The sequence below is a fragment of the Stegostoma tigrinum genome, chromosome 16 (genome assembly GCF_030684315.1).
Source record: "Stegostoma tigrinum isolate sSteTig4 chromosome 16, sSteTig4.hap1, whole genome shotgun sequence".
Lineage (NCBI taxonomy): Eukaryota > Metazoa > Chordata > Chondrichthyes > Orectolobiformes > Stegostomatidae > Stegostoma > Stegostoma tigrinum.
The window spans coordinates 18,113,316-18,131,428 of record NC_081369.1 but is presented as its reverse complement, the minus strand read 5'-3'; the positions used below and the strand labels follow the sequence as shown (position 1 = coordinate 18,131,428).

General features: G+C 40.7%; 1 protein-coding gene and 1 long non-coding RNA gene across 6 annotated transcripts in view; one reads left to right on the top strand and one right to left on the bottom strand.

Annotated features, from left to right (window-relative positions):
- The window catches only part of LOC125459643 (uncharacterized), a 69,784-nt gene extending 58,532 nt beyond the window's left edge, over nucleotides 1–11,252 (bottom strand). For 2 of the 3 annotated variants that reach the window (XR_007249069.1, XR_007249070.2), the window contains exons 1-2: nucleotides 11,132–11,252; nucleotides 7,933–8,047 (exon numbers count right to left, since the gene is read on the bottom strand). This is a non-coding gene — a long non-coding RNA (uncharacterized LOC125459643). The remainder of the gene's footprint in view (nucleotides 1–7,932; nucleotides 8,048–11,131) is intronic. The other variant, XR_009446777.1, reaches the window with a different exon arrangement.
- Nucleotides 11,253–11,317: 65 nt separating this feature from the next.
- The window catches only part of edc4 (enhancer of mRNA decapping 4), a 94,846-nt gene continuing 88,050 nt past the window's right edge, over nucleotides 11,318–18,113 (top strand). For all 3 annotated transcript variants that reach the window (XM_059651633.1, XM_059651632.1, XM_048546928.2), the window contains exons 1-3: nucleotides 11,318–11,458; nucleotides 16,172–16,328; nucleotides 17,156–17,264. In XM_059651633.1, coding sequence (XP_059507616.1) covers nucleotides 11,398–11,458; nucleotides 16,172–16,328; nucleotides 17,156–17,264 — 327 coding nt within the window. In that variant the 5' untranslated portion in view covers nucleotides 11,318–11,397. The remainder of the gene's footprint in view (nucleotides 11,459–16,171; nucleotides 16,329–17,155; nucleotides 17,265–18,113) is intronic.

Here is an 18,113-nt window from a genome sequence, read left to right as displayed (position 1 = left end):
GATGGTAGTATGAAGAGAGACTGAATCAGATAGGACTAAAATTCACTGGAGTTTCGAAGAATGGGGGAGATCTAATGGAAATTTATTAAATTCTAACAGTGCTAGACAGGGTAAATGCAGGAAAGACGATCCTGATGATTCTGGAGTCCAGAATCGGAATTCATAGTTCAAGGATACAGGATAGGCCATTTAGCAATTGAGATGAGAAATTTCCTCTTTATTCAGATTGTGAAGCCTGTGGAGTTCTCTGCCATCGAAAGTGATTGAGTCCAAACAATGACTGTTTTAAAGATGAGTTAACATCATCTCCAAGGGATCAAAGGCTGTGGATAGAAAATGGGAACAGGATACCATGTAGGATCGTATTGAATGGCAGGGCAGGCTTGAAGAGCTGAATGTCCTACTGTCCTTCTTTTCAAAATTACTTTGCGACTTGCTGTTTATGTTGCCAGTGACATGTTTTGGAACAAAACCATCATACTTAACTAAGAATAAGTGATTATGTTAACTGGAGAGTTCATTTATCACAGGCAAAACAGAAACCAATAGAAATGACTTTAATTTGGTATAATGTAAGGTTTGATCAGTTACAGAAACAATTATATTTTTCAGTTAACAATGGAGCCTATATTCTGTAATTAATTGGTACAATTGTACTTTTTAAAAATTTAAGTGAAATTACAATACTCTACAAATTATTAAGGTGTACAAGTGGTACATATTTCAACTGACTTGAATGAGAAATTGTAGGATTGTACTCTATTCTAAATTTGTGCCTAGGTACCATTTCAGAAAATTTCCAAGCCATCATCTGTTGACTATTCTGTTATTTCTGAAAGAAATCTCCATGAATTGACTTCAACTAAAGCTCTTTTACTCCCAAAGGCCAAGTATCAGAAAAATTACTCTATTAATAATCATGTGGGCACTACTTATGTAGCAGTTTTTTTTAGAAAAATGAGGTTTGTTCAGCAAGGGATTGCAAGTTCTAATTATCAACTTAATCAAATGGCCACCGTGGCACTTTGGAAAATTTTCAAGTTTTATTGTTTGGTGCAACCAATGCTTCCTCAAATGTGATAGTGATACTTTGATTTTTTTTAGTATGTAAGTGTGAACTACTTCAGTAATCTTTTACCATATTAGAATGCAAGAAGATTCACGAATTAAAAAAAACTTGTCTGAACTGCTACGTTGTAGTGAACTTCTTTTAAAATTTCTTCTACAATCCTACAACTATTCAGTGCTGCTCACTTTCTTGTTAGCATGACCTTTGGGAATTGGTGTATATCACATACAAAGCAAATACAATCTCAGTCATACCAATGGTGTTGTACCATCCCATGTCAGCAGGTGATGCCTTCAAAACTTGAAAAGTGTTGAATATGTCACATTCTTATTATGATATACAAAATGCAAACATTGTTTGCACCTAACAATTTTCTGATCCAGAAGCATTTGGCCTTTGTGGTGAATTATCAGCTTTGGGTGTTGACATCCCACAGGATTTTGAGCAATAATGCCAGCCCACTTTCCACACTGGAACTCAAGATTTGAACATGAGGAAAGAGGTGTGGGCAGTGTTGGAAATTGATGTTCCTTTTAAAATTTTATTCCCGTATCTTATGTAACATGTAGAATGGTGTTTCATTTAACAGCAGTAATTAGCCTTCCCCGAGCATAAATGTCTTGTCAGTATAGACAAAGTAAAGCTCTCAATAATTACCAGCATCACCAAGAGCATGATGTTCCATTGAAAAGGTGCCAAACATTGGCCGTTTCCTTTTTTATTGCTGCAGTATTTGGGAGAATAACTACTAGCCTTCAGAAGAAGTCACTGGACTCAACGTTTAACTCTCTGCTTTGTCTCCGTAGATGCTGCCAGATTTGCTGAGTTTTTCCAGCAATTTGCTTTTGTAACCTTCAGGTGAAGGTAGGCAAGGAGAAATGGCTATCTTGCTGTCACAAACAGTAGTTTTGTACTCAGTGGCTGAAAGAATGCAGCATTGATTACCAGCCCCAAAAATACGGTATATTAACAGGAGGTGGAAGGTTTAGACAGGGTCCAGATGTAGAAGCCACCGCACCTTCAGAAAAGACCTGGAGTTCCCCCTATTGTCAATCTTGAGGGAAAGAAAAACTTTTACCATTCAAAGAGGGGGAATCAAAGGTTATGAACCATTGGAGTTAAATGCTCCTCCATCCCAAATGTAGGGTTTCACTTCTCTCCATTTTGCTTTAGGATTGCTATGTTATTTATGAAAAGGGAAATACAGAAAATATTGAAACAAACCACTGAGTTACAAACAAAACGTGAGATCGACAGGAAAACAAGAGTGTAATATGTGCTTTGAGAGAAATATTTCAACAAATTGTTGCCTGTCTGAAAATTAGCTAATAAGAAGCAGTAATAGCTGCAGTCTCTCCTGCCGCAGGAAAAGAAATGTGATCTTGATACTGAAATAACAAGGTGTAGAGCTGGATGAACACAGCAGGCCAAGCAGCAGCAGAGGAGCAGGATGGCTGACGTTTCGGGCCCAGACCCCCCTCCATTTTCTGAAGAAGTGTCCAGGCCCGAAACATCAGCCTTCCTGCTCCTCTGATGCTGCTTGGCCTGCTGTGTTCATCCAGCTCTACACCTTGTTAACTCAGATTCTCCAGCATCTGCAGTTCCTGCTGTCTCTGATCTGGATATTTGTCACAACAGCGTTTTCTCTGATTTCTGGCTTTCTTCAGAAGGTGTAGTTGAAAGCAAGTTAGTCTCTGTTCTGCCTATCTTACGTAGTGAAACAAGCTGTTGTGTGGTCACAAAAGCCATGGCAAAAACTGAGGTACAGGATTCTAAACAGAAGCTGTTTTAGAATTTCATACTGAGTTGAAGATTATTTCTAATAGACCCTCTGAGCTACATGCTCTCAGTCCTTTTTAAAAAGAAAATAACTGAACTGGGACCCTAAAGGTCACTTCAACGAACTAGGATGACATAAGGAGGGTACGAGAGGAAGAGAATTTGATATTCACAGTAATATCAAATAGTCCTCAAAGTCCCAGTGCATTTATTTTGAGGCTTAATGGCAGTTACTGGAAGATCCAGTCAGTGGATGGAGATGAGGGTGAAAACTGTGTTTAAGAACATCTTGCTGAAAGGGTTACAGTTATTAGGGCATAGCATGTGGGTCGTTTACAACAGTAAAGAGTGGGTTAGGATGAGGAAGTGAGGTGATCTGTTATGCTCACAGCCTGGGGCAAGTTATGTTAAAACTTCACTTGAACACCAGCAAAGGCTATTGGAACAATGACTAAGGACTCCTTGCCCACTCGGACTGCTGTGCCACCTAACGACTCTGTTCAAAGAAGGGGTATCCAAATTTGCTGTTTTCTCTGCATCCATTATTACCATAGTTAACAGGAAAGAAAAGAGCCTGACAATGGAAGCAAGAGATAACAAAGTGTGAAGCTGGATGAACACAGCAGGCCATGCAGCATCTGAGGAGCACAAAAGCTGACGTTTCGGGGCTAGACCCTTCGTCAGAAATGGGGGATGGGGAGAGGGTTCTGAAATAAATAGGGAGGGGGGGAGGCAGATCGAAGGCTGGAGAGGAGACAGACAAGTTAAAGGGGCGGCGATGGACCCTGTAGAGGGGAGTATCGGTGGGGAGGTAGGGAGAGGAATAGGTCAGTCTGGGGAGGATGGACAGGTCAAGGGGGCGGTATGAGATTAGGAGGTGCGGAATGGAGGTGCAGCTTGAGGTGGGAGGAGGGGATAGGTGAGAGGAAGAAGAGGTTAGGGAGGCGGGGACGAGCTGGGCTGGTTTTGGGATACAGTGGGGCAAGGGGAGATTTTGAAGCTTGAAGTCCACATTGATAACATTGGGCTGCAGGGTTCCCAAGCGGAATATGAGTTGCTGTTGCTGTTCCTGCAACCTTCGGGTGGCATCATTGTGGCACTGCAGGAGGCCCAGGATGACATCCCATCTAAGGAATGAGACGGGGAGTTGAAATGGTTTGCAACAAACAACTGCACCTCCCAGTTAACTGACGGTTAAAACATTTAGTCAGAGAGGAGAATGAAAAGCTGGAAGTTACTGTACACATTCATAGGAATAACATAGAGAAAGGATTAAAGCCTTAGAGTAAAAATAACAATTGAGGGAGAAGCTTTTAAAAAGCAGAACCTTAAAGGTAATAATTGCTCATTTAACTCCCAATGTCTTGTTCTAATGAGAATAGGAATAAAAAGATAGGGCAGATAAATCAATGGCTGAAGAGATGGTGCAATGTGCAAGGATTCAGATTTTTTGGTTCATTAGGATCTTCTGGGGCAGAAAAGAGCTGTTCAGAAGGGATGGGTTTCACCTGAACCAGAAAGGGACAAATATCTGGGTGGGGAGATTTGCAACTTTTATCTTGGTGTCCTGTAAGTTGGTAGAGAGGGCATGTGTGGGTATCCTAAGTAGCAGTAAATACAGAAAGATGTGAGGATGGTTCTAAAACAGTAGAGAAATTCAGCTAGAAAAAGAAGACGAAAGCAAGTCGGAGATTGAAGTAACTGAGGAATTAAACTGCATTGAAATCACTAAGGGGCTTTACAGGTAAGGCGAATAAACTTGGCACGTATGGGAATGTGGAACTGGGCTTTCATAGCGATTATAGAAATTTTGGCTGTGGAAAACGTAGAGATAGTAGGAACTGCTGATGCTGGAGAATCTGAGATAACAAGGTGTAGAGGTGGATGAACACAGCAGGCCAAGCAGCATCAGAGGAGCAGGAAAGCTGCCGTTCCAGGCCCAGTGGAAAAGATAGGGCAGGCAGCTCAATGTTGCAGGTTTTAGATGCTGTACGGAGGATAGAAAGGGAGCTGAGAAGAGGGGAGTACTGTTTTTGATTCATTATCAAATCCCTATAATGCAGGGCAAGGCCATTTGGCACATCGAGTCCACACCGATTCTTCCCTTACATGTCCTGTGTCCAATCCACCGAACCTGCACATCATTGGATGGTGGTAGGAAACCAGAGCACCTGGAGGAACCCCACACAGACAGCGGGAGAATGTTCAGACTACACACAGGTTGTTGTCTGAGAGTGGAATTAAACTTGGGTCCTGGTGCTGTGAGATAGCCAAGTAACTAAAAGGATTGATGAAGGCAGAGCAGTAGTTGTTCTTGACATGGACTTTAGTGAAGCCTTTGACAAGATTGTGCAGGGTAGACTAATTAGTAACGCTAGATTACTTGGGATTCAGGGTGAACTTGCCAATTGGATACAAAATTGGCTTTATAGTAGGAAACAGAGGGTGCTGGTAGCGGGTTGTTTATCCGATTGAAGGCCTGTGACCAGCAGCGTTCTGCAGGGATCAGTGCTGGGTTCTTTTTTGTTTGTCACTTATACAAATGATTTGGATGAGAATATAGGAGGCATGGTTAGTAATTTTGAAGGTTATCTCAGATTACAACGAGATCTTGATAGATGGTAGGGCCTTGATTAGAGTTGTGGAACAGAAACACCTAGGGGATTCAGGTATGTAATTCTTTGAAATTTGCATCACACAGACAGGGTGGTTAAGGTGTTTTAGCATGCTTGTTTTCGTTGCTCAGACCGTTTGAGTATAGGAGTTGAGATGTCACGTTGAGGTTGTACAGGCTGTTGGTGAAGCCTCTTCTGGAGGACAGTGCGCAGTTCTGGTCACCCTGCGAGAGGAAGGATACTATTAAATTGGAGAGGATTCAGAAAAGATTTTACCAGGATGTTGCTGGTATGCTGAGGATGTTGAGTTCTAAAAATGGGCTGGAGCATAGGAGGTTGAGGAGTGACCTTATGCAGGTTTATAAAATCACGAGAGGCATAGATAAGGTGAAGAGCAAGGGTATCTTCCCCAGAGTCCAGTAATTCAAAACTAGGGGGCATATTTTCAAAGTGAGGAGGAAGCTTTTTGAAAAAGGGACATAACGGCAACATTTTCATGGGGAGTTGGTTGTGTGTGGAAGAACTGCCAGAGGAAGTGGCGGATCCAGGCATAGTTGCAACATTTTAAAGATATTTGGATAAGTAATGAATAGGAAAGATTTGGAGGGATTTGGCCAAATGCAGGCAAGTGGGACTCGCTTAGTTTGGGAACATGGTGTGGACTAATTGGACTGAAGGCTCTATTTCCATGCTATGTGATTCTGTGGCAGTTATGTCATTATTTCAATAGAGGCCCAGTAACATTGAACTATCTCAGGACAGTGTGGGAGAAAGTGAATTCCTCCAGAGACTGTCTGGTACAAGAGCACAGTGGAAATTTGCTTATCCCTCTGCCTCATCACTGCATTGCAGTGAGATGAAGCTGGTCTACAATGTCACCAGGATATACCAAGGACAGAGATTGAAAGGGTGAGCCAGAGAGTCTCCAGCACCGTCTCAAACATGCATGAGTCCTTTCTTGAATGAAATTAAAGATGTCGTCGCTGGTGTGCATTCATAGACAGATTCCATGATTTAAAGTGCAAGCAAACCTTACATTCAGGTGAAGTTGTTGCTAAGACAAGGGGGTGATCTGAAAGAATCAGAGACTAAGAAAGCATTTATTTAATGAAGAATTTAAAAAGTGAATTTCTGTGCAGAATTATGAGCTTTACTTTGAAATTTTAATTTCAAGCAAAGCTTCCTGTGCTCTGAACAACTACAATTTGTTACCAAAGCTCCAAAAAAGCTGAAATTTGACAGACATGCAATTCAGAATTTGCAAATTGTTTTAAGGAGAAAAATGGTAAACAAAAGAGATGAGAAATATCTAATCTGTATTCTTGTCTTTCTTTTTTTTTGAAATTGACTGGATTATTTGGGCAAAGTCAAGGAAAAGACAATTTGAAATTCCTGGGAAGTCCTTTATCTCACTTTATTTACTCATTCATGGAATAAGGGTGTCACTGACCAGGCAGCATTTATTGCCCATCTCTAACTGCCAGAGGGCAATTCGGAGTCAGCCACGTTGCTGTGGGTCTGGAGTCACATGTATGCCAGAGCAGACTTGTTTTAAATTAAAATATTTTAACGGAAGTTGCCTGGATGTTGTTAAGTTTTTTTTTAGAAAGAAAAGGAATGATTGTTTGTGAAGAAATAAATTTATCACAAAACCTATTATCCAACAGCTGAGGCTGGTCATAAATTTGAATTTTTCACAGTTTTTGGAATCCCTATAAAATAAGAAAGTTTAGCAAGTTACTTTTGAGATTTTTTTTGAACACAAAGAACAACAATAAATAGTATTTAGTAATGCCTTGAACCACGCGGCCATGTTTCATTGGTTTTAAAGATGTTATGAAAACATTTTCTTTTAAACAGGACAAATAATGTTTTTCGAGAGCTCCTGAATCAGGGAAAATCAGGCAAGCAAGGGACTGCACACTTAGAATTAAACTATAATGACAGGCGTTGTTAAATCACATGAAAAGAAAGTAGAGGTGATTAATTAATTGATATTGAAATTAACTGGGAGCTTTCACTTGGAAATATGTGTGCCCTTGACCATGACCTTTTGTAAAAGACAACTTAAGTGAATGCTTTAGTCACTAAAACACTGGGACCAAACAGGGAGGAGATACAAGCACTCCTACACCACTTTCGATTTTTGAATATCACTTGAAAGTCAAGCATGTGTGGCATGACGTTAGGATGACTATAAAGGTGCTGAACTGATTTTTAGATCCGAAGTAACTAACATGAGGGGATCATGGTGAAAATGCCCTGCAGACTGGGTTTCAGAGTTTTCAGTTATTTGACACAATGCTTATTGTGGCCTGAAGAACAAGAAAACATCAAATTGCCAGTATACTGACTCATAATCCAATGGGAAACTGAAATAGTGGTTGATAAGTGAGTAAAATTTAAAATGAAAAGAATATTCAGTGAGGCATTTAAAAGTTACAGGGAGAAATATATAATGAGAATTACCTACAAGATGAAAACAGACGAAGGGAGGTCTAGACAATCTTCTACGTTTATGCATGATATGTTGGTGTAATGTTAGGATAGCTGGTCAAAGGTCCTGGGAATCATTGAAGGTATCCTATGTAGAACCAGGGAGAAGAAGGACAAGTCAAACAACTTGATGTATGGAAACAAGAAAGCAAATAACATGGACTATAAAACCAGAACAAACCGGTACCAACAAATGGAGAAAGGGTCAGTAAATAGCCTAATCATCACCTATATGCAAAAACAATTATACAATGATGTGAGCTATGAAACACTACTGCACTTTGCTTAGAAGGGGGAGAAGCTTACTTGTGTCATTATGACATAAGAAATCCAAGTAAGCCAGTCTGTGACTTCATTCTGGATCCAGTATCATCTGTTTATGACACAAATGTTCAGAAATGAGAACAATGCATGGTATTTTCAGTCAGCATAATGTCTGGAGAATGCGATGTGGGGAAGAATGTTGGTCCATTTGGAGTCCTAGCTTCTGCTTTCAACCCACTGATACAACTATGAGGGAAAATCATTTCTTGAACCCTGTATCAATGTTTACATCACGGATAGTAATATGGTAGCTGCACTGATATGGCAGTGCTGAGGTATACCTTTTCTATACAGTGGTAGTGAGAGTACCAAAGTTGTCACGATTCTTTTATCTAAGTCTATTGCATATTAACCACTTGAGATACATTTGGCTGTCTGCATGTTGTGGGAGCTTCATACTTAAATTAACATACACTATACTGGGCAGTGGAAGCAGTCACCAATGCACCCTCGGACTCTATGTAACAAAACAAAACCTTCTTTACTCAAATAAAAAATAGAAGTTACTGGAAAACTTAAGATTTGGCTGCATTTGTGCAGAGAGAAACAGGGTTAATGTTTCGTGTCTGGTATGATTCTTCTCGCTTTGATTCAGGCTTGAATATTAGCTAAGTTCACACACTTGCCATTCAATGAGCTGTTAGGCCAGGTCACACTCTGTGTCACTCAGTCTGCTCCATCTTTTAACCAAGGCTGGGAAGTGAGAACTTCCAGCTTTAGAACAACGCCTGTTTGCTGATAGCTGTGTTTGTGCTGAGGAGAAACTCGGACCTCTGACTTGATCAGGTGTTAGGAAACTCTCATCCCAGATCGGGATCTAGATGTTGCCTAGTCTGCAGTTAATCCATTGCATTCTCACTGAAGTCATGGCAGGATCGTGCAAAAAGGTCTGCGAATTTTCTATTCAATTGATAATTATTTTCTGTAATTTTAAGTTATTGGTTTAGGATAATACCAAACCAACGGTAAGTATCTGGAACAGGAACAGAAATTGCTGGAGAAAATTGCAAAATCTGGCCATGTCTGTGGAGGGAAAACAGAATAATCCTTTTTCAGAATTGATAGCATCTGGTGAAAAGTTACTCCGTTTTCTTACTCAACCAAGGATTTCCCACCCCTGTGGTTGACAGTGCCCTTAGCCAAGTCAGACCTATCACCTGCACTTCTGCCAACCCCCTTCTCTTCCTTCCCACATCAACAATACGGTCCCCCAATCTCTACTTTCCATCTCACTGGCCTCTGCATCCAAAGCACAATGAGCAGACATTTCTACCAGCTACAGCAGGTTGGCACTATGAGATATACCTTCTCTTGCCCTCCCCTCCCCTCCCTTGTCAGCTTTCCCTGGGACCGTTCCCTCTGGGACACCCTGCTCTCTCCTCCTTCTCCAATTCCAACACCTTCTCATGAAATCACAGAACTTGCAACGCTTGTCTGTTTACCTACAATTTCCTCACTCTTCTAGGTCCTTGACACCCCTTCCAGGTGAAGCAGCAATTTATCGGCACTTCACTCAATCTAGTCGACTGTATTCACTGTTCACAATGCAGTCCCCACTACATGGGGGAGACGAAATACAAGCAAGGTGACCGCTTTGTAGAACACCACCTCATCGGAGGCTCACTGATGATGTTACCTAGAATGGTGACGAAACGTCTGAAAACTAACCTTCCAGCTCAGCGAGCAACTCACAGCCAGAACCTCAACCTGAGCTACAAATCTTCTCAAAACTCACTATCACCTATGTTCTGTCTGTAAAAAATGACCATAAGCTTCCTGTTACCTCTCAATTCAACACATGCTAACCTTCTTTTTCAGCTGCTGCCGTTCTCTAGCAAGGCTCAGCAAAAGGTAGACGAACAGCATCTCATTTTCCATGTGTGACTTTGCAGCCTTCAGGACTCATATATATATAAAGTTCAATAATTTTAGAACCTAAACAACTCCATCCTTATCTTTCAGCATAGCCAACTTATTTTTACACACGCATAGTCTCTGTTATCAACTATTTAGCTTTTTTTCTTCCCTGGCTGACTGTCAACAATCTACTTATACCTCTCTCTGGGATCTTTCTCTACCTTCCTGATTACCTTGAATTTATCCACATGTCTTGTTGTACCATCTTTTATAATAGACGGAAGCATTTTCCCAACGATAAATAATGTTAATTGGCCTGTAATTTCCAGTTTCCTGCTTCCCTTCCTTTTTTGACGAATGGAGTTAGACTACTTATTTTTCAATCTAAAGAAACCTTCCCTGAATCAAATCAGTTTTGGGAAATTAAAACCAATGCATCAATTGTTTCATGGGCTACTTCTTTTTGCTTTGTTAACTTTTTAAAAATATCTGAAGAAACTTTTTCAATCTGTTTATATATTTTGGTTAAATTTCCTTAAAGATCTATTTCCTTCCTTCTTATTGATGTTTTCAGATTTAAATTGTTCTGCACTAGACAGGAAATAAAATCCGAAAAAAACTGCGGATGCTGGAAATCTGAAAGAAAAAGAGAAATTGCTGGAAAAGCTCAGCAGGTCTGGCAGCATCTGTGGCGAGAAATCAACAGTTAACGTTTTGGTTTCAGTGACCTTTCCTCAGAACTGTTCAAAACAGCAACTTCTGTTTTTGTTATATTGTCCTGCATTGTCTTCCGACTTGAGAGCATATTGAACCGTCCCAAAAGCATGACACATTCTCAACTCAAAGCTGCCACTAGTCTCTGCTTTCTGCCTCCAAATGTTTGGTCCTGCATTTCTGGAGGTCCATCCCTTAACCTAAATTAGCATTCCATTTCACACCGTATGATCTTTTTTTCTCTGCAACATGTTTCCCTTTTCTTCGTGAAACTTACATATGCATCCATTGGTACATCATCATATCAGGCGTGAATGAACCTTGTTATTCATTTAGGAGTACAAAGTTATTTGGTGACGGGGTGCATCGTATCGCTCCAGGACGGTCCGTTGGGCTGGGGTTCGGCAGTCAGAGGGAGAGTTTGTGATTACACCGGAAGAGACCTGTTTGTCCGTGGCACCGCCGACTGTTTGGCGGGGTGGCTGCGTGCGCATCCCTCTGGTTTTCGGGCCGCTGCCGTCGCCACTCAGCCAGGCGTCTAAGATGGATATTGAGAATGCTACACAGCACCTGCGGGATATGCTAAAGCTGGACCGGGTCTCCGGTAAGTATAGAGCCCGGGCCGCTTTGTTTAAAGGCTGCGTGAAGCCCTGGAAGCGGCTGACTTACTGGGGCTGGGCGGGTGTTACCCGGGAATCCTGGAGGTTGGGTGGAGTGAATCGCTTTAATCCGGAGTCCAGGCCTTGTTTACTGGGACCTCCACCGTAGATTGGCTGTCCCCTGAGGCACTGCTTTTTCCCTTCGCGGGGCTTAGTTACTCGAAGATGGTTCTCTCAGAATCGGGGACCTGCTACCGGCCCGTTGTCCGTGTGGTGGGGTTAGCTGCTCGAATGTAGTGCTTCCAGAGGGTGGTGTCTTTGCTGATGCCAGATATTGACCGAAAAGAACTATATGACCTGCGGATGCTGGAGATATGAAACAATAAACGAAATTGCTGGAGAAATTCAATACGTCTGGCAGTGTCTGTGCAGAGAAAGCAGAGTTAACGTTTTGGGTGTAGTGACCCTCCTTCGGAACCAATTTGTTTTTGTTGTTCAATATGTTTCACTGGTCAGCCAGTCGACTTTCAATTTCGTTTCCTGGAATAACACTGTTTATCACAGTCTAACGTGCAGGCAGAAATTTCTTACCGGATTGCTTCGACAGCTTGTAAATAAGTTCAGATGTGGATGCACCGACAGTCAACGTATGTTGGCTTTATTCTTAAAAGAGCCAAGAAAGTAGTAGTGTTGATAATTTGGCCTACTTGATCATAACCTGCATCTAGACTTTTTAATTTGAATTGATGCTGTAAATTATCATCTGAATCCCCTTCCTGTTCAATTATAATGGTAGAAAGTTTTGCTTAGTTCAGTTTAACACGTGTTGTTAAACTAATACAGACTTATGTTGACAGACCCTCTTGAGTGTTATCTTCTGATATTCTCATGCTTCATCAAGTTTAATTTTGACCTTTGTTGAAAATGGTTATAATCACTGATGGTTTGCTTAATATTTGCAAGCTTGCAATCTTTTTCATTTTATATAACGTGTTATGGACAGGAAAATGAGCCTGTCAGTCTAAGCCAGTTTACATTGTACGTTATGAAATTAACGCCTTCTCTGGAAAGGAACTTTTTTAAACTTTTGCGGTAAAAAGAACTTCAATGTTTCAAGACTACTGAGCATACTAACCCTATAGGTGTACGTTGCGTTGTGATATACATCATGGCTTTCAAGGTTCAAGGATAAAAACCTTCACTGTTTGTTTCAAAAGGCTGAGGGGTGACCTTAGAGGTTTATAATGTTATGAGGGGCATGGAAGGGGTGAATAGTCAAGGTCTTTTCCCCAGTGTGGGGAATCCAAAACTAGAGGGCATAGGTTAAAGGTGAGGAGGGAAAGATTTGAAAGGGACCTGAGGGGCCACCTTTTCATGCGAAGGCTGGTGCATGTATGGAATGAGCTGTCAGAGGAAATGGTGGAGGCTGGTATGCTTACAAAATTTAAAAGGTACCTGGATGTGTATATGAATAGGAAGGGTTTAGAGGGATGTGGGCCAAATGCTGGCAAATGGGACTAGATTTATTTAGGATATCTGATTGGCATGGATGAGTTGGACTGAAGGGTCTGTTTGCAACAAGGTTTCCATGCTGTACAGCTCTATGATGCTATAATAATGGGTCTTGCATGCCGGCCAGTTTGGTATTGACAGGAACGTCAAGTACGTGAACATCTCTCACCCTGGAGTGTTGTCAAATTCTATGTTTTGAGGTTTGACAAGCTGCAAATTTATTACAGCACCATTCTAACACTCCTGCATAAGTGTTTGTTTGTAGATTAACCACATGCATAAGTCCAGTTACAAATACATTGAAGGTAAAACCAGGGCTTGTATTTCTAACCTATCTGTCCTTTCCTGATAGAGTAGAATATGTTAGGCTGTTGGGTCTGTTGTATCATGTTTCGTTCTGCAGCAGTACATGCATACTGGTGGGTGAAAATATTGTTAGTTTAAAATGTTGCTTGTCTGTAACATAACTGGATGATCTTGTCGTTGTCACATTACTGTTCGTAGGATTTTGCTGAGCACATACTGGCCACTGTGTTTCTTGTATAGCAGCAATGACCACATTTTTTTCCTCTGCTGAGTGTAAATGACTGCTCTGAGCCTCTGCCTTCATGAGATAAGTCACCATCTTTTCCAGAACAAGTGCTCTCTTTTGGGTAATATTCCACAATCAAGGGATGAATTTTCCAACGTTTCACTGAAGGAATCTAGCCACATTAAGATGCTAAAAGGCTCGAAGCGTCATTTTCCAATAAACGAGGGCTGTATATTTGTTTAACTTCAGAAAGTCGACCTGTTAATCTCTGTAATATGGATGATTGTGGGCATCTGAATGAAACAAGTTACCTCATCATAATACATTAAGACTAATTCATGATGGGATTGTTCCACTGCTAATGTCATAAAGCTTTCCACAGGATAAAACACTGATGAATGAGTTTTTCCAACAGTTAGGAGAGCCACCATGGTGTAATATTTGGTAGTGTTTTTTGTGCTGATTGAACTAAACTACAGTAAACTTTTTGTCGACGCAGTTGACCAACTTCAAGCTATTAGAAATAACCCTATAATCGCAACTCAAAGTAGTCTTGAAAAGAGACATCTCAAGCCCCTCATCTTACAACTCAACTATTTTCTTAGAAATCCAAGATAGAATAATCTTACCAGGTTTCTTTATTTGGGGACTTAAAAGGGACAGAGTTGCTTGCTTGGTATACTGTGACTATACATAAGAAATTAGTTGATAACTTGGTAAAAACAGTCTAAATGTTGTCAGCTGTTGAGGTAAATGAAGGGGTTTGAGTGAATCTCTAAGAAATTGTGAATTTTATGCTCAGCTCTTTAATTAACTTCTATATTCTTAAGGATTTATGTTGTGTCTCAAGTCTTCTGTATTGCTAACTTTTAAGTCCCAGTGTCTCTTCGCTGGAGAGTTGCATTATTGAAGAAAAATTCCTGGATCCTAGCAATATATTGGATATTATAAATTTCCTGAAACTTACTTGGAGAATGGTAATAATCTAAGTTTGTTTCATTCCTTAGGCAAGACTTAAGCCAGATCTTCAGACCCATTCCATGTCTTATTCCATTTGGCTTTCTTAATCTTAAATTGAGTGAGATGATTAGGGAAAAATCCTGGATCCAGATGGTCTCATTAAGGAGCTAGAATTATAACCTACCAGGTCTCTTCACTTGGTCAAACAATCAATCTCACTGTGGCAGCATTACCTTCCAGAATGTTGCAGATGTGGTCTGTCCTATCCAATATGTTAGGCCACTCAAATCCTGAGTCGGATGGAAATTTGACTTGCAGGTGACAATATCTTCCGTATAAAAGCCCTCCCATGTAACTGCATGCTCCAGTCAGCGTTTGTAATGTTCAACTCTGTTGTTCTAACACTTTGTCCTTGGATGAAAATATCATCCTCTTTCAGATTTCTTCTCTTTAATGTCTTCCAACCCAGCAAACGTCATGATTCCTTGGCTAAGGTCTGCTCTTAGCGTTAGCAAAATCAGTTTTCATCTTAGAGATAGTAGGAACTGCAGATGCTGGAGAACTGATGTAACAAGGTGTAGAGCTGGACGAAAGCAGCAGGCCAAGCAGCATCAAAGGAGCAGGAAAGCTGATGTTTCGGGCCTAGACCCTCCTTCAGAAATGGGGGAGGGGAAGGGGGTCTGAAATAAATAGGGAGAGAGTGGGAGGCGGATAGAAGATGGATAGAGGAGAAGATAGGTGGAGACAGACCAGTCAAAGAAGCGGAGATGGAGTAAAGATGAGTGTAGGTGGGGAGTTAGGGAGGATGCATAGGTCAAGGACGTGGGATGAGGTCAGTAGGTAGGAGATTGGGGTGGGGCCACCTCACGTCCCACCCCCATTTCCTACCAACTAACCTCATCCCGCCCCCTTGACCTGTCCGTCCTCCCTGGACTGACCTATCCCCTCTTACCACCCCACTACACTTATTTGCGTTTCCAATGTCTAATGAATGTTTCATTCTACCTTTCTAACCCTGATATTGGATGAGGGCAGCTATAATAAATGATATTTCATGACTGAATTATTCTCCCAGTCTTTGATCTCTAGCACTGTCCTGCTGTTTTCATGCCAAGTGAAATTATCCTAATTTGGATTGACTCTTACCTGCTTTGTAATTCAGGGATTGCTTATTTGCAGCAATGACATCTGTCTCTGCCCCATGCTGCACCTCTGGAGTTTCATTAAATTACTCTGCTTTTTACTCTTCGCAATTTACATCCTTCCCCCTAACATCATTATCCCCTTCCATGTGTATACTCTTGCCCCACCCAACTTAACACACTGTAATTGTTTCTGTTATTGGATTGCTTGCTCACTATCTGATTCGCCTTAAATGAACCACAGTTTTGTTCAGCTGAACAGTCAGGTTGTTGGAATTGTCTTCAGTCCTCCTGCAAATTCTATACCTTAGCTGCCAATTTCATTGTAGAACTAATTGATGTTCCTCTTCTTAAAATGTCAATTTTTATTTGACAAAGTGTTGCCATGGCTATGCTTTTATAGTTTGTAATACGTGAATTTTCAAAACTGTTAATACTTTCATACTTAGTTCCATGCTGTAACTGTAGCAGTCTTAATTCAAGGCAAGTTTGCCATTTTTTAAGAAATTGCAGCTTTCCTTACTTTGTGGCACAGATTTTTAAAAAATTTAATGTAATTCCTTCTGTTATAGAGTCAACAGTTGACAACCAAAAGAAATCTGCATCATACAATGGTGAATTGAATGGTTTGCTGGTTCCAGATCCCATTGCAGCTGGAGATGGGCCCGTTCTCAGAGAATCAAACAGTACAAATTTGGACAAACTGAACCTACAGCAAAATCAGGAAATGTATGAGTTGTGCTACTTATTAAAAAAACATATTTTTTGAGTATGATTTTCTGTTTGGAAGAAGTATCTTTTTAAATTAACATGCTTTAGATTAGAGTCATAGTCATAGAGTTGCACAGCACGGAAACAGACCCTTTGGTCCAATCAGGCTATGCCGAGCATAATATCAAACTAAACTATTCCCACCTGCTTGCTGTTGGCTGTATCCCTCCAAAACTTTATGTACTCATGCGAATGTCTTCCTCAGAAATTTCATTCCATAGGTGAAGCACTCTCTGTGCAAAAAATTTGCCTCTTGCATCTTTTTAAAATCTTTATCCTCTTTTAAAAATGTGTGCCCTAGTCTTGAAATCCTCCATCCTAAGGAAAATACAACTACCATGAACTCTATCTATACCCCTCATTATTTTTTAAACTTCTCTAAGCTCGCTTGTCAACCTCCTGTGCTCCAGTGAAAAAACCCCTAGCCCATCCAGCCTTTTTTTTCCAATTGCATCTTCTGTTCTTGCTTCAAAAAATGAGAGAGAAAACCCTGCTAGTGGGATGCGCTGAAGACCTTTTTTCACTTTTACTGGTGACTCCTTGGGTACACGAGTGCGTTGTGTGGGTTTTGATTCCAGCACTTTGCCACTTCCTATTCAGGAAAGATATTGCCCTTTCAGTGATCTATTAATCACGTGAGATAGCTAGTCTTAAATCCAAATAAAAATTCTGCCAATCTGTGGAGAATTTTCTTAATGTGTAATTCAATGCACTGTGCCAGTGAGCAACATGCTAGCTTTTAAACGATACTGGCCTGCACTGATATTTTGATTGTCTTTCTCCAGATACCTAACAGGTGATGACAGTTCAAATTGTATTATAACTGCCAAAGAAGTGGAAATAGTGGCAAGCAACGATTCTAGCATCAGTAACAAGGCCAGGGGTAGCAACAAGGTAAAAAAAAAACTAAAAATTTCTAAGTAAATGTTATTCATTAGGCCTGTGCTTGGCTTATGTTAGTACTTGTTTTCTGTTCTGAAATTGTATGCTTGCATTTGGAGTTGATATCAATTTTTCACTTCAGAAAAGCATTTTTACTTGCCCTGGATGCTGATGCCTGGGAACAAGCAGGCAATGTCACCAAGATGAGGTGTGAGAGTTTTAAGACATGCTCACTCAGAGCAAACTGTGCACATAACTGCTACAATGAGGGAATTTCGTGTTGGTGAAAAACTGGTGCAAGAGTTGATGAAGCAATCTTCTCTAAAGCGTGCTCAAGATCAAATATGCCATGAGAAAAAGAACTAGCCACTGACCTGGTCCCTAGAAGCATGTATTCTTATAGGTCCTCAAATTGTCAGAATGGTTTCATCATCACTGCAAATGCAATATGTTTGCACTTAAGTGGGTCAAATCAAATCCTGAATCCAGCAAAGATTTTACAGCAGCACCATGTTGCTGTAGAGCCTAGTGTTGCAACAGAAGACCAAGATTTTTGATGCCCCCAGTAAGCCTCAACACTAAATTTACAAATTTCGGTGATCCTTCATGCAGACAGTGGCAAAATAACACATACCCATTAATTCGTATCAGCAATGTGGATTAAATGCCCATCTACTGGGCTGTGGAGTGGAAAGGTTTGAAAATATTTCTTGTACAATATTCTGGACATAACAAGATATGGCAGGTAGCAGAATGATTAAGATGTTAGTTATAAAAATGTCCATAAAACCATACTAAAAATGGAGGAATTTCATGTGCATGTCTGAGACAGCTGTTGGATGGATGTAGATGGAGTGAAGT